The sequence below is a fragment of the Balaenoptera physalus genome (genome assembly GCF_965194825.1).
Source record: "Balaenoptera physalus genome assembly, chromosome: 1".
NCBI classification, from domain to species: Eukaryota; Metazoa; Chordata; class Mammalia; order Artiodactyla; family Balaenopteridae; genus Balaenoptera; species Balaenoptera physalus.
The window spans coordinates 190103111-190125306 of record NC_138882.1 but is presented as its reverse complement, the minus strand read 5'-3'; the positions used below and the strand labels follow the sequence as shown (position 1 = coordinate 190125306).

Below are 22196 nucleotides of genomic sequence, written 5' to 3'. Positions count from 1 at the left end.
GAGGGCGGTGTACCCGCCAGAGAGCCCCTTCCCCCCAGACGGTGCAGATGGGGCTCTCTGGAAGCTGTTTCGGAGGGTAAGCAGTGTGCTGGCAACGCGGAGTACCAAACCATCCCCCTGCCCCTCCGCACCCGGGGGGACCCAGGTCGGAACAACGGCCAATACGCCTCCCCCGCCCACCCCAGGGATGAGACGCAGTCCACCAGAGAACACGCAGCTGCTGTAGTGTAGCTTGTTTTTATTTATGTCCACAAATATTTCAAAAAAATTACAAAATACTCAAATGGAGAGAACACAGAAGTCACAATTTCTGGGTGTCTACTCTGTTTACACTGTGTTATCTCATGGCAAACTACTCATATATACATTTAGCTTCAAGATATATATAAACGTAGCAAATCAGAATGTACACTCCGCTCTGCTGCTGCTGCAGCGAAGTGAAGCTCAACCCGACGACAGTGAACAAGATACACATAAAACACGGAAAAGCAAAACAACTCCAAACGAAGGGAGGAAACCCAAAAGGAGACCAAGGGGTCGGGCTTCAAAGACACCGTGAAGGTCTGGGGCCTCTGGGGCCTCCGACACACGCTGCAGTTGACCAGGTGAGGGTTTCAGGTTGTGGGTTTTTAAATGGAAGAATCTCAGTGCTTCACCTGGGGACGTGGGGAGAAAACCAAAACCTAAGGAGAAAACGCCTTCAGACAGTTTTCAAGTACAGACTTCCAAGTACTTCAGCTCTCTCTCTTCTTTGGAAATGGACGACGGAGAGAGGAGAGAAAGGAGGGTAACTGAGCGGGAGGCGTCACGTTCCACCGAAAGGGAGAAAAGCAGGCGGGGGCTTCCGTGCAGGAGCCGGAAGGAAGGGGCCCAGCGCGGAGGCCACAGAGCGCGAGCCCGCCCTGATGGCACGTCACTAGCCCTGGGGACACAAACGCCCCTGGCCAACGTGGCCACCCAAGCGATGACAAAGTGTTCATCTGAGCTTGTCTCCCCCCAAGGAGCTAAAGTTAAGGCAGAAATGGAATGAGAGAAAACGAAAGAAAAAACCTACAAACATTTTCAACAGACAAAACCATCCTCTATCTGTCCCAACGGAAACCGAACGTGGTTTTAGAGGACACTGGAAATGCCCTTGAGGCAAGTGTGAATCCGGAACCTGAATCTGAGCTATCGCCTGCTGGTTTCTGGGTCAAAGCGCCAGCCTCTCGTCCCGCCCCCTCTGTGGCTCCGGTCCTGGACGCGCTCCACGTCCACTGACCCCCAGGCGGGAACTCCGCGCACCACGGCAGAGAGAGCCCCCGAGAGGCTGAGAGAAGAGGAACAGAAAAGGTCACGTCCTGGCAGAAAGCGTGATCAACAGGTGCAGAATGTCCTCCCAACTTCCCCACCCTCTGCTCTGGAGAAAGTGCAGCACGCCGGCAACTCAGAAAGCCGAGGCGGGCTCTCTGGGCCACCTGCTCCCAGGTGGAGCTGCCTCTCACTCCACGTCCACAGCTGTGACCCCCGTCCTGCTTCCGGGAGGAAGAGCGGGACGCCAAGTGTCTTCCTGTCCGACGTGGGTCCCTGTTCCTGGGGTAACACAGAGGCCGCCACCCGCAGCCGAACCAACTCCGGGATCTCCCTCACTCCAAAGCAGCCTCGGGCCGTGGCAAGGATGGCCTGGCCTCACCACAAGAAGATCCAAAGGACGACACGCACGAAAAAGCAGATTTCTAACAGATCCCTTTGGCAAGCGTATGTGCTGAGTAACTTGCAGGGAATCGTTTTCTTGGATTTTCTAGAATGTTTATGAAATTGTCCAAGTATTAAAAAAGGCAGTTCATTCAGAACAATCAAATGCGTGTGCAGAGAAATCTATAAGGAAATCTACAATCTGACACACAGACACATGTGCTTTCGATCCCTCAGAGACAGAATGGGGGACATTTAACTCCTGCGCTCCTGGTGCAAGATGAGAGGTTCAAGCTAACAGATGTCTGCACCGCTGGCAAAGCACAAGCTGGGAACAGACAGAAGTGAAAACCAAAGCAGCACAACAAAGAAACGGTTTGTAACACTGTCCCTGCAAACCCCTGGCTGCTCCCTGCTGCGCCCAAACCTAGTCCCAAGCTTTTGCCCGTTTGTAACTAGTAACGCCCATCTGTTCCCTTTAATTAAAGGGATAATTATATATAACTTTTTATTAAAAAATCAACTCTGTATTCTGTCAACAGCTGGTAGGAATTCACAATTAGTGACATGGCTGGAAAAAATAGATCAGAATAGTAGTTTGTGGAAGAAAGAAAAGGCTGTTCTAAAATTATTTATTTACAGACGTAAAAAGCCATGCGCAGAACTTCCTCAAATTATGAAGATTTCCTACAATGTATTAAAATAAAAGATTTTTTAAAAATTACAGCTCTTGGATTCCAAACTCATACTCTGCCTATCTGCAAACCTTGTGGGTTTTGGAACACACGCGACTGAGTGTGTCTGCACGCACAGTGAAGGGTGTGAACTGGATTCTAGCACCTACTGAAGAAATCAAGGAAGGAAAAGAAAACTAAAGCCAAACCCCAAGATTGCAGGGGAGTTTTCTGAATGTTCAGTCCAGTCCAGGCCTCACTAAGTTTCTGGGGGACTGTCATGCAGGGAGACCCAAACCAGTCTCAAGGAATCCTCTCTACAAACGAACACTAGTATGCTGATACGTTTTTAGTTGTGGGGTTTTTAAATATATAAAGAAATCTTTAGAAGATATTCTTTTTGCTTTTGCAGCTCCTATTGTGTGTAAAAAGTCCTGCTTCTCCCCCAAGAATTGGGGTTTCCACAGACAGCATTAACAAATAAATAACTCATAACTGCTTGTCACCTTCCTTCTTCAGTCGACTGGAAAGAGGGGGGGGGGAAAAAAACAAAACGGAAGAAGTAATCAGCGTCAGGCCTGGGTAGGCCTGCAGCTGGAGGGCCCGGATGCCCTGGGCGGCCTCCACACTGCTGACCCCCGCCCTGTCTCCCCTCCTCAAGACGGCTCCACAGGAGGCCCAAGAGGCCGGGGGTGGGGGGAAGGGGGGTGGAGCCGAGGGGGAGGAGTCCGGCGCTTGTCGACATGGGGGGGGGGGGCAGAGTGTGCGTGCAGCCGGGAGGGGCGGGAGGGGGTCGGGGAGGTGGGAGCCTGGCCTCCCTCCCAGCCCCTCCCGCCTCACCTGTAATAGTCTTCCTGACTTGGGAGGTGGCCACCATGCATGTGCGGGTGTCCGTGCAGCCACTGCTGCTCCATGGCCAGCCTCTGCAGCTCCGCCGACTGGGCGTGCATGGCCTGCAGCTGGTGGGCCGCCGACATGGGGGGTGGGATGGCCCCAGGCAGGTCTCGGGGGTAGGGGGTGCCTGCCAAACACAGAACAGCCTCTGAGACAGAAAAGCCAGGATGAGGCCGGAAGGAGCTCGGGTCAGGAGGGAGCCTCCCAAAGGGACGGGCAAGAGGCCACCTCGCCGGCAGGGAGCACCGGAGCAGAACCCCCGCCCAGCCCCCACCCGCCCGCAAGAGAGAAGTGCGGCTCCCGGACCCCACCCCGCCCCTGGGCCCCCTCCTCCTCAGCCTGCTGACTGGTCCTCACAGAGGCCTGCCCTCAGCCCTCCTTTGAATTCGGCACCTCTGCTATCTCTTCCCTGCCCACCATCGTCCCGGCTCCTGATACACGTTTACACCCCTGACCCCCAGCTCCCTAGGGACAGGGGTCTGCCTGCCTTGTTCCCAAGCAGCCTCCCAACACTCAGGAAGTATGTGCTGAATACATGAATACACGAATGAATGGGGACGTCGCGCAGACCACCACCCCATATCTGCCCTGGACCCCACCCCTTCCCCAGGCGCACTCTCACCAAAAACTGGATGGCGAAGCATCTCGTGCTCATGTGGGGGCTGTCCAAGCAGAGGGCTGGGGAGGGTGCCAGGGGGATAGGGAAAGCGAGCCAGGTGCGGGCCAGCGGTCAGGGGGTCAACCAGCGGGTGAACTGGGCCTGCTGAACCTAGGAAAAGGGGCAGAAGTGCACATGCAGGTGGCGCAGGGCTCTGGGCGGTCTCTCGCCGTTTGCCCTCTTGGCGGCAACTCCCAGGGACCTGCTCCTCTCCACGGCTGGCTTCTGGTCACCAGGGCCACCAGCAACCCCGACCCAAAATAGCTGTCGCCCTCCGCGGCCTCCCCGCCCCTACAGCGGAGCTCTGGAGAGCCGCAAAGTGAAGAGCTGGCCACGGCTTTCCTCCTCCTCCTCCTCCTCCTCAGCGCGCCCACAGGCAGAGCCTCCCCAACCTCGTTTCGTCCAGGACCCTGGATCAGCAGAGCCCGCTTGGCCGACTGCCCCAGACCCTCCCGTGCCTTCAGGTCCACAGAAACCCCAGGGCCGCTCCAGCCCTGCCCCAGCCAGCGTCCCTCCTCCCAGCTCGCTGGACTGGCACCCTCCCCAGGGCTGCCTCCCGGGCCCTTCACCCCCAGGACCCGAAGGCGGCCAGCAGAGCAGGCGCTGCCGGACGGGGGCTCGCTAAGCCCCGCTCTCCGCAGACCTCTCGGCCGCGCCCCCCGGCCCGTCCTCTGCCCTTGGCTCCCTGGAGCCCCCACCTTGGTGGAGGGGGTCCTGCTGGTGGAGGTGGAGGTGCGAGTGGATGTGCGAGTGCTGGTGGTGGTGCGGGGTCACGTTGAACATCTGCAGCCGCGCCAGGGGATCGCTGGTCAGCGAGGCCATGCGCTCGGCGTGGATGCGCTCGGCCGCCAGTCTGTCCGGGTAGCTCATTTCAGGCCGCAGCTGGGGGCCCGCCAGGGCCAGTCTCTCCCTCTCCAAGGGGTTCAGGCCAGGGTGGAAAGACGCGAAAGGGTGGGGGCCGGCGGCGGGGGGGATGGTGAGGGCGCCGTGCCGGGCGAAGTGCTCCATGGGGTTGGCGGCCGGGTGCAGGGGGTCGAGCTCCGGGGGCTTCACCTCGAAGCCCGGCTTCATCCGCTCCCGCAGCTCGCGCTCCCGGATCTCACGCTCCCGGAGCTCCCGCTCGCGGAGCTCCCGCTCGCGGATGGTGGGGTCGACGTTGTAGAGGCCGGGCATGTGGTAGGCCAGCAGCGGGTCGGTGGGGTTGAGGGGCACGTAGAAGGGGTGGTTACGGTTGGTGGGCGACATGACGTGGGGCCGGGCGTACTCGCTCAGAGTCCGGAGGGCCGGCGTGTCGGGCCCGATGTACGGGGGCACGGCCGCGATGGTGGTGGGCGGGGGCTCGAAGGAGGGCCGCATATGGCCGGGACCACCGAGCTGGGGGTCGCCGAGGCGGCCTTCGTGCGCCGAGCTGGAGGCCTTCTGCTAAAAGAAAAGAGGCTGTGAGGGCTGGGCGCGCCCAGCCGCCGGCCCAGCCAACTGGGTCCCCCCGCGCCCCAGACCCAGACCCAGACCCGGCCCAGCCGAGGTCCGGGCCCTGCAGGGGCGGGGCACCCGGGGCCCGGATGGGTCCGCGTGTCTGGGACACAAAGGTGAGGCGGGCGGCTGCTGCGAGGACGCCCGGTGGTGGCGGCCCACCCCCGAAGCGAGCCCGGGGACCAGCCCTCGGGAGCCCTCCGCGCAGGCTGCCCGGCCGACTCACAGCCGCTCGCTCCGCCTCCCGCTCCCGCTCCCGCTCGCGCTCGCGCTCCTTCTCCTTCTCCTTCTCGCGCTCCCGCTCCTCGCGCGCTTTCTGCTCGGCCTCCCGCTTGGCCTTCTCCACGGCCTCCTCCCTCTTCTTGGCCAGCTTGGATCCCGCCAGAGGCATGAAGTACAGGTCTGTCCGCGCACAGGAGTTGTAACCCCGGTCCAGGTGTTTGTAGAACCTGAAAAAGCCCCGTGTCTCGCTGGGGTCCCTGCCGAGGCCCCAGGTGCCCAGCTGTCCCTGCCCCGGACGTGCCCGGTTCCCGGGGACCCATACCTGGCCGACTGGCTGGCGTGGCTGGGGGTGTCCACCACGGTGGGCTCCGGGGACGGGCTGCGAGGCGGGGGAGGGGGGCTCTCGGGCTCCTCAGCTTCGTCCAGGGCCTCTTCCTTGACCTGGACGGTGGGGAGCGGGCAGGCTGTCCCCCCAGCTACGCTGCCTCCCGCAGCGACGGGGGCAGAGCAGGGTGGCTGGGCCGAGGGGCCAGGCCCCGCCGGGGGAGTGGAGGTGGAGGGGCAAGTCGGAGGGGTGATGGGAGGAGGGCCCGCAGGGGCAAAGGGGTGCTGGGCGAACGGGGGCTGGGAGGGCACCTGGTGGAGGCCCGCAGGGGGGTGGGAGGTAGGGGCCAGGCTCTGGCTCTGGGTCAGCACGGGGGGCTGGGCGGGGGAGGAGGGCAGAGGCTGGCTCTGGGGCATGAGCTGCAGGGGAGGGGGGTGGGCCGAGGGCGGGTGGTGCGTGGACAGGGAGCTCAGGGGCTTCAGGGCCGGAGGGGGCGGGAGGTTGGCGTTCATGGAGAAGGGCGAGGGCCCCGAGAGGTGAGGCGGGTGCTTGTGGGCCTGGGGCGCCGGCAGCTGGGGGATGGGTGTGGTGGGCGGGGGCTTGATGTGGGGCATGGCCAAGGGCGCGGGTGGCAGGGGCTGCTCCCGAGGGGGCTGCGGGGGCTGCAACGCCGACTGAGAGGCAGGCGGCTGCAGGGAGGCGTGAGGGTGGGCCGCCGCCTGGGAGGCCTGCGGAGGGAGGCCGAAGGGCTGTGGGGGGCCTGGGTGCTGCAGCAGCGGCCCGGCCTGGAGGCCGTGAGGGCCGGGCAGGCCCTGACCGTGCAGGGGGGGCTGGGGGTGGGGCGGGCCTGGGGTGGCGCCGGCCGGCCCGGTCAGCGGCTGCAGTGGGGGGTGCGGTGAGGGCAGCCGCTGTGGGTGCAGGGCGGGCGCCTGCTGGACGTGGGCGTGGGGAGCGGGAGCTGAGGGGGCCTGCGGCTGGCTGGGGGGCTGGGAGGTCGACGGGGAGCCCTGCGACGGGGCGGTGGCGGCGGGCGTGGGCCCTGGCGTGGGCGGCTGGGCGGTCCCCGGCGCGGCCGAGGAGGGAGCTGGAGCGGCCCCACCGGGAGCCTGCAAAGCCGGGGGCTGGGCCTGCAGCATCTGCTGCTGGGCCGAGGAGTCGGAGTCGCTCTCGTTGTCCTGGGGGCTGGGGATGCTGGGGGACGTGCTACGATTGTCCTGGTCGATGTCTTTGGGGTCACTGCTGCCCTCATCGTTGACGCTGCGGCTGTCCGAGCTCTCTCCCTCGCCTTCGGACGGCGAGTTGGGCCGGCTGATCTCCTAGGGCCAGAGAGGGGAGGACGGACGCTCTATGGGGAGCTGGGGCGCCCTCTGACCTGCCGCACAGTGAGGTTTGGCAGATGAGGCAGCACGCATGGCTCCGGGGACCACGGCTCCTGCCCTGACCCGGCCAGTCTCGGGGCCGCTCTCTAGGCCCCTCCCTGGGAGACGGGACACGACCTGCGCTCAGGGAGAATCTGGGCTGGGGCTTCTCGAGGGACATTAGCTTCCAGCTGTCGTCAGCGTGGCTCAGCCACAAACCTCACCTGGGTTTTTGTCTTCTTGGAGCTGGTCCTGTCGGCCTCATCCGTATCAGAGGCCACCTTCTCCCGCTGGCGCTTGGTGCTCTTGAGAGGGGACGATGCTTCCTCCTTCACCTTCTGAGGTGGGAAAGCCCACAAGGAGACTCAGGCTGAGGGAGGATGGGCCAGCAGCCTCGGGGGGGCGGGGTGACAACTGCTTGCTGACACCTGGCCCCCTGCATGCCACGCTCCATCCCCCAAAACAAGAAAGCTCTGGAAGGGGCCGGTGGACCCAGGAAGGAACAGGTATCTGGGGATAGGAAACTCAAGGCAGAGGTGGCCCCCAAAGGTCCGTGCTGGGAACCGCGTGGACCCCCATTCTCCAGGCCCCAGGCCAAGGCACTGCCGGTGCCCAGGAGGCTCCACGAATGACCGAGGGACACGGGGAAGCTGAGCACCGACTCCAGCAGCCGGGGTTTCAAGGGGAGGGTGGGGCCCAGCAGCTGCCACCACTGCCCCAGCACCTCACCTTGGCCGACTTCTTCACCGTCTCTGCTTTACTGTCGTTGCTGGAGGTGCTGGCAGCGCTGGGGGAGTTCCGGCCGCTGGAGCGGATGTCTTCATTGATGGGCGAGGTGCGACCATCAGGGCTGGCTGGCTGCTTCTTCCGACCACTGCGCAGTGTAGACATCTGCCCACCCCAACCGGAGGCTGGTGAGACTGGGCCCCAGTGCCCACACCGGCCACCTGAGCCCCGCTCCCAGGCAGGAGCCTCCAGAGCAAGTCCACCAACAGCCTCACGTCAAATCCCAGCCCCTGGCCAACCACGGGGACCCCTGGCTGTCCCTGGCTGCACGGGGGTCACCATGGAGTGAAGGAAGGAGGGGTGAATGGGTGGGTTTACGTGGAAAAGAGAGCAATTCTCAGTTTGCACCCGAAGCGCTCGTCTCCAGGGACTGTCCTGAATGAGGCGAGCCTGGCTGAGGGCAGAAGTCACGAGGGCGGCCCTACTCTGCGCATGCCCCCGAAGGACAGTTACACCTAAAGTCAGTTTTAAGTCACCTCACCCTTTCTGTTTGCTCCATGTTAACTGCCCGCTCCTCCCACCAGATCCAAACACACACACTTGCTGATTTCACCTGACAGGACGGAAGAGACGAGCTGTCAGATAACGCAGCTCAGCCCCTAAAACCACCAGGCCGTCGGCATGCTTCTGCAGAGCCACGGGGGCTCGGGGAGACGGGGGTACAGCAATTCACACTGGTCTACCAGCTCCCCAGGGAAGAGGCAAGGCAGGGAGAGAGCAGAGCGCTCTTCCCAGCCCCACAGGCAAAGCTCATTAGTGCCTCGGGCAAATCATTTCACCTTCGGGGGTCTGTTTCTCTACCCAAAACGAAACACACCTGCCATCCTCCTCCTGATGGGCGCAAGCCCCCAGCCTGCTAGGAACCTGGAGAAGTGGTCTGGCTGCCGGGCCACGGGGACTCACCGAGCCACGACTCCGCCGCGTCCTCATGCTATGTTTCCCACTGGGCCCATCGTCTTCCTCTTTCACAGGTTTGAACATAAATGGTGGGGGGTCCACGGGCTTCTCGATGGGGGGAAGCTCCCCGTATTTCTTGAAGTGAATGCGGCAGTCTGTACAGAGCAGGATGTTCTCCCGGCCCCCGTGGTGCCAGTCTTTGGAGGCTGTGAGAGGGAAGAGGGGCGGGGGTGCCGACCTCAACAACCAGCGCCCCTGGGGACAGACATCGGAGCAGGGAGGCCCTTTCATGGGCTCAGCTGACCCCGGCGTCACGAGAACCATGCAGCGCTGGGCTTGGACAAACACCTGTCACCCAGACCACAGAGGTACTAGTGTCGCCCTGCTCTCCCCCTGGAACGGAGAGGACTTCAGGACTACCCACCACCCGCGCCTCATCTCAGGAGACCCAGGAAGAGCGTGCAGCAGGCTCCCAGGGAACACAGGCCCCGACCTTGAACAAGCCTGTCCTACCCACTGGCCGGCACTCCATCCTGAACGCTAACAGGAGAGTCAAGTAAAACAAAGATCTTCAACTTTCTAAGTAACCCTGAAGACAGTGCAAATGTCAAGTCAACGACTGCCCAGACAGGCCCCCAATCCGATCCCCCAAACACGCAGAACCGGCAGTGGCCGAGCCTGGCTGCTCCCGCGAAGGGCCCCTGCGCCCACGCCCCGCTTACTGGTGCTGAAGCAGTGGCGGCAGGCGTAGCCCTTCAGCTCCTGCTCGCTGTCCTCGCTGTCGAAGTCATCCTCACTGGCCGAGCTCAGGTCCACTGGGCATGGTGGGCACACAAGGGGTGGGGGGGACACCATCATGCTGGGCCAAGACTGGGACCGCCTGTCCCCTCTGACCTGCCCCAGGCTCTGAGCCAACAGTCAGAGTGGCCCAGCGGGCTGGGTGCGGCACTGTTCACAAAGGACCACTCTGAATTTCTCAGGCCCAGCCACCGGAACGAAGAGCTCGTGTATGAGGGGTGGTACCCAAGGGTCTGCCCTGCCACTCCGGGGCGGGGGGCTGCTGTCACGCCTCAATCCTGGGGTGGCTGGCACTGATGCCCACAGCTGGTGGACGTGAACAGGGCAAAGTGCACCTGCGACGCCCTCCCTGACATCCTGAGGAATTCCCTCTCCATCAAGCCGTAGCCCCTCCAGCCCTACTGGATTATTTCTTGTTTGCATGAGCAACATACACGACCCTCAGGCTGAGTGCCCTGGGCCAGGGCAGAACCACAAGGCCCTACTCTAGTTTTCAAGGTTAAGAAGGTGTGGGCTTCACTGTCATATCAGATTACAAGTCACAGGGGACCAAGAGAAGAATCCCAATAAAATAGTAGGAAAAAGAAGAAAATGTTAATCTGATCGTACTGCAACCACACGTCCTCTGAAGCCATCAATAACGCCTCAGGCCAAGGCCAAGACTTATATTTTCGTAAAAGATGATGTCGAGTTTAAGGAAAATCTAAATGTACGAATAGTTTGTAAAACTCTCCCTACCAAATCCCCCGAGTCAGTGAGACACTTAGGTCAGGCTTTGTACCACACACACACACACACACACACACACACACACACACACGAGCTGTGCCAGGGACGCCCACGAAAGCAGGCCCACCCACAGCTGGGACACGTGGCTGCGTGTGCAAAGCCCCCACTTACAGAATTCACTGGACGGGGGTCTGGAGGGCGTGTTGACGGGCGTGGATGCAGTGCGGGTCTTAATCCTCCTGAACACGGCCTGCCTGCGGTGCCTGCGGTGAGCCCGGGAGCTGGCTGCTTCCGGGGTTTTCTTCCAGTAGTAATAGAAGGTGATCAGTTCTCCCTGCACGAAAGAAGGGCCGGCTGTGAGGGAAGCGCCCTCAGTAGTAATAGAAGGTGATCAGTTCTCCCTGCACGAAAGAAGGGCCGGCTGTGAGGGAAGCGCCCTCACCCCAGCACTGCCTCTCGCGCCGGGAGCAGAGGCTGGCTTTACGACAGCTGTCCGGAGGCCTGGGCTCCCTCAAGACACACCTGCAGAGCTGCCAGGCCACCGGGGCCAGCCCCTTGGAGCGTTAACTTCTAGACATCAGGAACATTCATTTGCTCAACAGGTATCTGCTGGGTGCCTACTATGTGCAGATGCCGCCACTGTTCTAAGCACTGGAGGTGCATCAATAAATCGCTGACAGAAAGGAAGACCCCTGCCCTCCAGCTGTGTGTGTGTGTGTGTGTGTGCGCGCGCGTGTGCATGGGTGCACACACAGAGGATGATCTCTTCACAGCGTTTCAGTTAATCCACACAGGGGCGACACGGAAATACCCGGCCAGTTAGACCATTCCAGAAACCAAAGCAAACAACTGAGGTGGCAGGAACTGGGGCCAGGAGGAAGGTCAGGAAGAACAGACCCCAAACCCAGGCAAACTGCTCTACAGCCGAATGCCCATCCCAGACAAGCCGGCACTGGGTGCTGAAGGCGAGACCGGGGGCTGGCGAAAAAGGTTAAGAGCGGACACAGCACACAGTGGCGCTGGGTGGAGATGAAAGGCCACGTGTCACCAGGTCAGTGTTTCAGGCCAAAGGAGCTCCTCCTTTCATGCATGGCCCAAAAGAACAGGAGGCAAGACATCTTTCTTAAAAACACAGCAAGTGGACATGAGTCCAAATGCAACTTGAAAAAAAAAAAGCGTTTTTGGCACTCCCAGCCCCAAGGGGCTCAACGGGCACACTGTACGTGTACACACACGGGGGGGTGGGGGGGGACGGTCGTATGGTGTGTTCCACTAACCCTGGCTGACAAAAGACCGTTTTCTTAAAACAAACACCCCAAGATAAAGTGCCTCTACTTGGAACGTTTAAAAAACAGTTATAACAGACTTCCCTGGTGGTGCAGTGGTTAAGAATCTGCCTGCCAATGCAGAGGACACGGGTTCGAGCCCTGGTCCGGGAAGATCCCACATGCCGCAGACCAACTAAGCCTGTGCGCCACAACTACTGAGCCTGCGCTCTAAAGCCTGCAAGCCACAACTACTGAGCCCTCGCGCCTAGAGCCCATACTCCGCAACAAGAGAAGCCACTGCAATGAGAAGCCTGCGCACTGCAATGAAGAGTAGCCGCCACTCACCACAACTAGAGAAAGCCTGTGTGCAGCAATGAAGACCCAACACAGCCAAAAATAAATAAATTAAATAAATAAATTTATTTAAAAAAAAACAGTTAAAACAGTGAGAGAGCCTCGATCACACTGATCTTCCCTAATTAAATCAATACTGTAGAAAGTCAGTTAACCTGACAGATGGTATCTTGGGACGTGTCCCTGGCAGGGGGGTGGCAGGGGGTGTGTGGTGGTGCGTCCCACATCTGAAGGTGGGAGCTACTTGGCCAAAGCCCACTCTGCCTCACAGAAGGCTCTCCGCCTTGTGAATGGAGGGGCCAAAAAAGAGAAGCGAAGATTCTGTCCTCCAGTGACCTGAGGTCTAGCTGGGAAGACCAGTGTTGAGGAGACTGAAAGAGACAGAGAAGCACAGGTACCACACGATGAACTCCTGGGACTGGTGGAGTGCCCAGTCAGATGAGGTTTCAGTGAACACACCCCTAGAAGGAAACGGCCTGGGAACCCAACGGCAAGTAAGCTGGGAGAGGAGTGGGCAGATCTGAGGTGGGGAAATGGTTTCCGCAAAGCAGGTGACGCATGTGTGCTGAGTACTCACTACTGAGAGCTGGATTCTTTGTGCATTTTCTTTTTTTTTTTTTTTTTTCTTTTTGGCTGCATTGGGTCCTTGTTTCTGTAGTTGCGCCGAGCGGAGGCTACTCTTCGTTGTGGTGCGCGGGCTTCTCATTGAGGTGGCTTCTCTTGTTGCAGAGCATGGGCTCTAGGCACGTGGGCTTCAGTAGTTGTGGCATGTGGGCTCAGTAGTTGTGGCTTGCGGGCTCTAGAGCGCAGGCTCAGGAGTTGTGGCGCACGGGCTTAGCTGCTCGGCGGCACGTGGGATCTGCCCGGACCAGGACTCGAACCCGTGTCCCCTGCATTGGCAGGCAGATTCTTAACCACTGCACCACCCGGAAAGTCCCATCTCTGTGCATTTTCTAAGACACAGAACCACAGCTGTCATCAGACCCTTAAAGGATCTGTGATTCAAGGACTCCTGACCAGTTCCCACAAGGCTACAGCCTGTATCTCTTGGAGCTGTGGCTGTGCTTTAGTCTTTCCAAGCACCACTGAACGAAACGCTAGGGATTGCCAGTGTTTTAAGAGATGAAACACGACCCCAGGCCAAGGAGGCCAGGAACCAGCCACCAAGGACGCTTCCCACCCCCTTTTCAGTTCCATGAGATGGTAACTGAACAACAAGGGAAAATGTAGGAATTGCCCTTGGATTTCTACCTTGTCTATTACATGCTAGACCACAAATGATGGTCCTCATGGTGAGTGGAGTATCCTGAGCCCCTAAGGTTACGATCTAAGAAACCTCCCGGCTTCTGCCTCTTTACTTCCTACCTTCCTGACTTAGAAAGTCATTTATCTATACTGATCTTTTGCTGTTGGCGGGCTCAAACTCATAAATCCACTAGGGGATTAAGAGACCTGTGCTGACATAAAAGTGACCTGGGTTCTGGTTTTCCTATGAGAAAACACAGAACAGAAGCCAAGGCAGGTCACTATCACCCTTCAAGCACTGTGTCAGAGTGGCATGCTTCTTCAGTTCAAAAGGGCAGCTGGTGCAGTAAATCATGGCCCAATCCCAGGGCTGGAAAAAAGAATGAGGAAATCCAAAGTGGTTCCTGTTCCTCCCACTTCTGCCTTTAGCTGAAGCTGTTTTAGGGGTCAAGCGTGACAGAGGCCTCGGATGTAAGGGGAAATGTGAAGCTAGAGGAGGTGGAAGGAAACAAAAATGGGCGAGAAACCTGGAGGGGAGGCATGACCACCAGTGTCTCTGTCACACCTCGGTTTGACCTGAAGGCTGTGAACAAGAGCCGCCCTGACGTTTCTGCACAGCCCTGGTCCGTGTGCGCTACTGACTCACATGGTTATGAGGGATCCTTTCTATTTCTCACACATGAATGTTCTGAAAGAGTTTCAAATGGTATCAAAAGATGGTATGGGGACTTCCCTGGTGGCGCAGTGGTTAAGAATCCGCCTGTCAATGCAGGGGACACGGGTTCGAGCCCTGGTCCGGGAAGATCCCACATGCTGCGGAGCAGCTAAGCCCGTGCGCCACAACTACTGAAGCCCGCACTCCGCAACAAGAAAAGCCACCGCAATGAGAAGCCCGCGCACCACAACGAAGAGTAGCCCCCGCTCGCCACAACTAGAGAAAGCCTGCACACAGCAACGAAGACCCAACGCAGCCAAAAATAAAATAAAATAAAGTAAAATAAAATAGAAACAGCTTTTAAACAAGGAGCCCGGAACAGATTCCACCATCTGAGTACCAAGGATCAAAATGACCAAGTCTGAAGGACTGTTGACATTAAAATGAAAGAATATAAATTTCAAAATTCGGGAAGATAGGGGAGTGACGAGAAATCTCATACACTGCTGGTGGAAATGTAAAATGGTCAAACCACTTTGTAAAACTGTTTGGCAGTTCTTAGAAAGCCAAATATGTACCATACGACCTAGCAAATGATTCGACTCTTAGGTGTTTACCCCAAAGGAATAAAAACATATGTGCACATGAAGACTTTTATACAAGTGTTCATTAAAACTTTACTCTTCATAGCCAAAAACCGGGAACAAGTCAAAGAGCCCCTCAACGGGAAAACGGATAAACATATTATGGTACACCCACTCACAAGAATACCACTTGGCAGTAAAAAGGAACAAACTACTGATGGATACAACCAATGGATGAATCTCAAAGACATCATGTTGAATGAAAGCAGCCGAACACCAAAGGGTACATACAGACTGTATGATTCCATTCTAGAAAAGACAAATCTATAATCACAAAAAGCAAATGAGTGGTTGTCTGGAGTCTGGAGCATGAGGGGTAGGCAATGGAGATCTTTTGGGGTGATGGGGCTGGTTCTATAAATCGACGGTGGTGTTACATGGATGTATACAGTTGTCAAAACTCACTGAACTTGTGCACTTTAAGTGGATGCATTTTTATGATCTATATGGTATGCACACCATACATCGATGAGTTGACTAAAAAAAAAAAAAAATCCAGACCAGGTTTTATCAGCTGCCTCTCAACCACTGTAATGTCTAGGAAGGGATTAAACATTGGAATGGAGCAAATCTAGGAGGATTAGAAACAGTATATTGGTGACTGCATGGGTGGCTAGGTCGTGAGCACAAACAAAAGAATATGTCGGGGAAAGCTTTCGTTCTACAAATAGGGAGTGAAGCAGCTTGAGGCCTCACCAGGAATGAAGTCAATTGAATTTTAATCAAACATGCATAGCGTGTGCAGTGGAGACCCACTGCACATAAATTCAGGGAACAAAAGCTGTTGCAGAAATCAATAGCTTACTGAAACATTAACACAGGCAATCACTGATCAAAAGGCAGCTCCACAAAGGCAGCCTTGCAAATGAGCTCCTGCTTGCGTTGCAAGCGCACATAGAGGCATAAACGCTGTTGACACAAATGGCCTGTAACGATCATTTTGTCCCCAGTGCTCGAACCTCATCCCGCAACAAGGCCTCACAGTCAACACACCTCGCGTCTCGGGGCAGAACTGCACAGGCTCAAGGAACTAAACTGGTTTAGTGCCTGGGCAAAGAAGCAAAGGAAGGGGCTGAAGTCATCTCTCAGAGGAAGCCGGCGCGCAGCAGCAAAGACCCAACGCGGCCAAAAATAAACAAACAAACAAATAAATAAAATATATATATTAAAAGAAAGAATGGATAAACAACAAGGTCCTACTGTATAGCACAGGAGCTATATTCACTCTCCTGTGATGAAGCATAATGGAAAAGAATATTAAAAAAAAGAATGTCTGCACGTGTGTAACTGGGTCACTTTGCTGTACAGCAGAGATGGGCACAACATTGTAAATCAACTATACTTCAATTAAAAAAACAAGATAATTTATTTTTCTGAAGTAAGATGAGCTACACGTCTTCTCTCTAAGGGACCTTGCTTGGGGAAATGAAAGCATAGAAGAGACTGTTGAAGAGGAAGGTGCTGTAGGCACTTCAAGTATCAAAGGTTCGTTGTCAGCGAGCACGTCTGTCCCCAGGACCATCACAGAGCAAGCTCCCCACTCCCCGGGTTCTCTCCCCGCAGCCCAGCACGAACTCCCCAGACATGGGCCCTCTGGGAGGCTAGTGCGGAGGCAGGAACAGGCAGTCAATTATTTTCATCCCATTACTGAAGCCTAGGGGTACACCCAAGACTGAGTCCAATTTGCTGCAACTGTCACATAATTATTACTGCTACAACCATCCACAGAAGTCTCAACCCTCCAAGGTGGTGGAAGATGAGGTCCAGGGATCCCCGCTCGCACACAGAGTCCAGCGTTGCCATCTATGATCAGGTCCTCTCTTTACAAGCCAAGGGAGGCCTCAGTCTTTTGTCAATAACCCAGTACACGCACACCCCGCTCTCCATTCAGGGTACACAACAGTGTTCCTTTCTCTTCCATTCTCACAACACGGTTCTGTGAACCGGCAGAAAACAATGATGCCCGCTGGTCTTCCGTTAAGCTGTATTAAGCAAGGCCCTGGAAACCAGTCTCCTGCTTCCGGAACACGCAGGGAGGCAGGTGGGTAATTGAACCCGGTCCCTGCACCATACTCAGTGCCCGGCACCAGCCTCAGGAGGTACCCAGCGGGGGGCGCCCACAAGTGCCCCTTCTGCTGGTGAGGGGAAAGGGACTTCTCCTTTACCAAAGTTTCAACAGGCACCCTCCTCTCCCAGCCAAACACTGCCTACTAAGTGGCGGAGGCCTGGAGCTGCTCACGACGATGGCATTATAAACACAGTTTCTTCTGAAGCTATTTTACAGGCCCTTCAAGGTCACCTACCACAGTCAGCAGACAACGTGGTGGACAGGCCCCACGAAGTGGCAACTGACCTTCACACGCAACTGACACACCCCACTGCAGGGGTTAGAAAGTAAACATTCAGAAGAAATTACCTTATTTCTCTAAGACATATTATTAACTGTTCAGACGCTAAATGAGTATTTTCACTTGAGTGTGTGGAGCAAGCGCCGCTCAGTGGTCCCCACACAACGCCCTAAGCCAGCAGGCCGAGGGACGATTAGAATCAGGGTGGTGCTCCTCTGCGAAAACTCCTGTTTGAAGAATGTGCCCTTCAGTCGCCAGCTGGCTCCTTCTTCGGTGGTCCAGGTAAAAAGGGAGAAGAAACCCACCACTATGGAGAGATCTAAAGCTTTAAAAAAAAAAAAAAAGTGTGTTTTTCCAGGGAGAAGGTCCAGGAAGCAATGAGTAGTTATGAAACAAGGCCCCAAACCCAGTGGGGCAGGAGGGAGAAGGAAACATGGCACAGAGTTGCTTCGAGCTGCTTCATTCCCCAACCCAGGGCCCCAGGAAATGACACTGTGGCCACTGGAGCCGGTGCTAGGAAGCCTGCCTGGGACGTGTCTCCTGGGAAGCGCTGCTCTAACCGGAGCCGAGCTCAGGCCCTCTGATTTCCATGGCCACCTCTGCCTGGGAATTACAGCGGCACTGTTTCTTGGCAAAAACTACTAATTCAAGGGTAGCGAAGCAAGTCAGTTAAATTTCCTGGCACAGACTCCCACGCAAGTCATTCTTTCCCTTCACTCCCCGAGGATTCAAGGGCTGAATCTGACAACTGTCTAGAACATCTGAGGTGAGACGCTGGGCACTGGGTACCACCATCCACCGTCTTCAGGGGCAGCCACCTTTACAGATCTTCCTCCAGCAGGCAACTGGTTGTCTTCCAGCAACGACTCTGGTAATTAAAGCAATGCTGTCCTGGGCTCCTTCTTTTGTTAACCAACCGAATCCCCTAATCGCTAAAGGCGCCCCCAGCCAGCTGGCTCCGCTGCTAATCGTTAAATACCACCTCTGCGGTCTCGGCGTGCATTTGGGAGGACGACGACATGCTTGAAGGCGCACAGCAGGAAACCGCAGCGCCCTGACCCAGCAGGCCACGCGGGAGGAAGCCCCACGCGAGGGGGCCTCTTGCTTCGGGGCAGGCTCCTGGCCCGCCTTGCCCTCTTCACCCACATCCAGCTCCTTTCCTGGAGAGACGAAGGGAAGGGAGGAAAGGCAAGACTTTGGAAGTCCGGCAAGGCCTCCTGGGTGTAACTGGTTAAAATGACAAGGCCACATGAAGACCCTCAGAGATATTCCTGAACCAGGCACTCTGCTGCCCCTGTTTAAAATCCCAATTGTGCAGGTAAAGGAAAGAAAAAATTCTTTTCTTTTCTTTTCTTTTTTTTTTTAAACAATTACCACCACTACATTTGAACATTGTGAAGGAATGGGAATAGATCTGGGTTTTTTAAACTCAAAATTGTACTGAGATTTCCTAAGCTCTAACTTCTTTAGCTGCTGACCTCGGCCACCTGCAGATCCTACCTCTGGTCCCACACCTTCACGCGGATGTCCAGACCTGCAGTCCTGGACTGGCTTGTCCCCTCCCCCACAGAGACTAGGTCAGTCCTCCCAAAGCGCAGCTCTGACCTCGTCAACTTTCCTCTCTGAATCACTGAAGGCTCCTCGAGGCCTACAGAACAAATGCCCAGCTGCTTCACTGCTTCCTCCAGGCCTTTCCCTCTGTCCCCAGAAGACCTTTTGACTGCATTCCCCACCTCTCATGGTCTCTGGCTTACACCAAACACAACGGCCAGTTCACTGTTCCTCGGTGCGTTCCTGCTGCTGGCAGGATGCAGCCCCATGAACCGCTCACTACTCTGTCTCCTTGATGTCCGGTCCAAGTCCTCCTCACCACTCAGGGCTCCGGCCATCCCAGATGTCGTCTTCTCCTCGAAGCCCTCCTTCACCCGTCTCCCCAGCCACGAGGCCATCGCAACGCGGTCTCACTCCTCTGTGCTGTACACACAGGCTCTCCCTTGGACTGCAACCATGAATGAGCTTGCCCAGCTCCCCAAGTCTATGCCCACCTCATCCGTGGGACCCACCCCAGAGGTCTAGGGCAACATCTTGAATATAATAAGTATTCAATAAACATCTGACGGAATGAGTATTTCTTGAGAACTAAAATTCACCTGAAACAAACACTAAAAGGGTAAAACTTTTGAGAAATGGAAGCAAGATTGCCAACTTTTTATTTTGCCAAGTAAGGTCACTGAAAATAACTGCCTGATCTCACCGTTATTTCACAAAAGAAATGACATTTTATCTCTAAAAAGCAGAAAAAGATAGACAATCTCCAAATAAGGGTTCCTTAATTTGATATTTAGTGTTATGCAAAATGACTACATTGTTCTTATTTTTCATTTCCCACAGGCCAATGAAAACTGAATCCTTGCGCGTGCGTGGTCACTTGGAAGCAGCTGCTCTAAAGGTGGGCGTCAGGGCTGGCGGGAGGGTGGGCTTAGGAATCCAATGCCACCACTTCCTCACCAGCAGCTTTATTTACGAACCAACAAACCACATTTTACTGGGCTATAAAATCTATAATAACAATAGCTAAGCACTATAAATATGCACTTTCCATACTTTAATATACTTAATCTTCATAGTATCCTCATATCTTCATTACCCCTGCTTTACAAATGAAACAACCAAGCCACAGGGAGAAGAGGTCATAGCTTCAGTTGGCAGCCCTGGGGCTGCCCAGAGTCTTATGTTCTTAACCACTCTGCTATGAAGTAAGCGGAAACAGCAATTTTTTTTTAAAGTCAGAGGCTCAAATTTGAGTTCTCTTTGATCTACAGAGTTCATTTCTATAGTATCTTAAACCCGCTAACTGGAGCCTGGACAGTGGTGGCTGAAGAGCACAGAAGACACCGTGCATTCCTCATCACAATGGGCAGCTGGCCTTCCCACCTGAGGGAGAAACCCCCCCTCTGCCACTTCACCCATGAATTACAGAACCGCACCCGCCTGAAGCAACTCTTGGGGGGACCAAGGTCAGACACACATTTGGTAGGCACGAGTGCACAATCAGAATTATGCACAAGCCCAGAGAAACATGTCCTACTTCCCATACCAAGAACAGACACCAGGGACAACACTGGACGGACTCTGGGAGCCCACTGCCATGGGCACCCTCCTGACCTGCTCGCCACACCTCAGGCCGTCCAGGGGCTCCTGTTACAGAAGCCCTCTGCCCACTTCTCGCTCTAGGCTACAAATGTCACAAACCTGTGCCGAGCAAGGGGCCTTCACACGCCTCTTCACCCCAAAGCAGTGACTCCTCCTTCCCTGAGGAAGCTTGAGAGTTTAGATCCGGTAGAGTCCCTCAAGAAAAGACTTCTGCACATGCTACAGGGCATGCTTCCAAACTACTTCCAGCTAGAGGCGTCTAATTAAAGCGGCGACTTCCAACTGTGACTCATGGGCCACTGGGGGGAGCTCCTGAGCCTCCACTCTTGCTGCCTCCTCCCCAAGTGGCTCCATTAAACCACCAACTGAGCGCCGCCGAAGGTTCTGCCCCTTCACCAAAAACAACAACAGTAACAAAACGTAAGTAACAGATCTGGAAATGACTCATTTGAAGACACAGATCAAGACCATCACGAATTGGTCTAAAGCCCAGCCTGAACTGAAGGGCTCCCAGCCACGTGCGGGGCCCACATCAGCCTGTGGCACAGCACGTGACCGACGGCCTTTGCTTAACACGGATCCCCGCAGACGCGCCCACTGGGGGGCCTTTATTTTTGGTTTTACTGGGGTGTTTGTTTAAATACAGACTGTTAACATTTTAAATATATAATAACGTCAACACCAGAAGTCTCATTTTCTCTGTAGGGCCTCCCAAACCTCAAGAATTCATTCACTGAAATCGGTTTTCTTTCCCACAAGCTGAATACTTCATTATTTCCTGAATTCACTTTATTGGAGTTCAGCAACAGGGCAAGTGGGATTTCACCGCCATTGGGTCTATCACCACATCACCCTTCTTAATGTTTTCTAGTTCCTGTAACAAAACCACAATTCTACCAGCAAAGGGGGAGAAAAGAGAGGGGGAAAAAGAAAGCCATAAAACTGTTAAAACCGCCATTCTCTGTCTCGTAAACATTTTTCTATTTATCGGCCTTTCATTGTGTGTGCAATCTTATTATCCCTACACAGTATCAAAGTGACATCCGCCAGGGTCACCCTATAAAACATACATTGGCAATGTAACATTTAATGACAGGAATGGGACAAAAGATGAAGGATGGGAGAGGGTGGCATGCTACAGGACGTTTTAAAGGGATCATCAGTTATATCTGTGCATTTCCCGAGGTGATAACTGAATTAACGGGGCTGGAGGGAAAGCCATTTTTGAGCTCAGAAAGGACAGGCAGGAGACAACGTGTTTGTCCTGGAGAACCTGTAATGACTGCCAGGGAACGAGAGCAGCTATTGTAGCAACACTGCTTCTTCTATTTTATGCTTTTTAGGGACGCACAGCAAATTACCAAGTACAATCAATTTCTGCAAGTTGAATTTTGAAATAAAGGATAGACTTCCTCATTACAAAGAAAGGAGGGAAAGGGGTATTTAATTTTGTCATTCTATCACATTTGTTTAATAAAAGGAACAGAAGCAAAGACTGCTCTTCAAAGCACAAAAACACAGTTACAGTACAGCATCCCAGATGTGAAACGTGTCATGTCTTTCACTTGAATTTTGGATTTAACCTAAGGCAAAGATCTTGGAAAAATCCAGACAAGCTTGCAAACCAAACCTGTGCTTCTCTGTGCTCCCGTCTCACACACGCGGCCAGCAGTTGCTTCACGGCAGCTTTTAGCACAAAAGAACTCCAGGGAGGAGGCCGAGGGGTCAGCAGCTCTCTACACACAAGCTGTTCCGGCTGAGGTGTGTCCCCCCAATTCCTGTGCCTGTTCCTTCATGGTTAGCTCCTAGGAGAGGAGGTGAGGGGACCTCAAACTCCTCCAGCTGTGAGAAGATCGCCAGCAGGGGAGGCGGAGGACACCAGAGTTTGCTTGGGCGGGTAAAGAGAGTGCCAAAGAGGAGTGGCAGTGTGGGAAAGCGGTAAGATAACCGGCCACGCAGGCCCCTACCAGTGGGGGCCACGTCTCCCAGCTGATCCTAGCAGCTCTGGGTGGCAGATTTACACATGGGTTTCCTCACCACC

At 55.4% G+C, this 22196-nt stretch overlaps 1 protein-coding gene across 8 annotated transcripts in view; it reads right to left on the bottom strand.

The window, feature by feature from the left end:
• Positions 1-221: 221 nt before the first annotated feature.
• RERE (arginine-glutamic acid dipeptide repeats) overlaps positions 222-22196 on the bottom strand; it is a 419625-nt gene continuing 397650 nt past the window's right edge. For 7 of the 8 annotated variants that reach the window (XM_082460931.1, XM_082460929.1, XM_082460934.1 and 4 more), the window contains 11 exons: positions 10660-10822; positions 9684-9776; positions 8968-9167; positions 8008-8169; positions 7503-7616; positions 5918-7236; positions 5600-5822; positions 4599-5322; positions 3865-4011; positions 3189-3369; positions 222-2871 (listed from right to left, as the gene is read on the bottom strand). In XM_082460931.1, coding sequence (XP_082317057.1) covers positions 2838-2871; positions 3189-3369; positions 3865-4011; positions 4599-5322; positions 5600-5822; positions 5918-7236; positions 7503-7616; positions 8008-8169; positions 8968-9167; positions 9684-9776; positions 10660-10822 — 3360 coding nt within the window. In that variant the 3' untranslated portion in view covers positions 222-2837. The remainder of the gene's footprint in view (positions 2872-3188; positions 3370-3864; positions 4012-4598; positions 5323-5599; positions 5823-5917; positions 7237-7502; positions 7617-8007; positions 8170-8967; positions 9168-9683; positions 9777-10659; positions 10823-22196) is intronic. The other variant, XM_082460933.1, reaches the window with a different exon arrangement.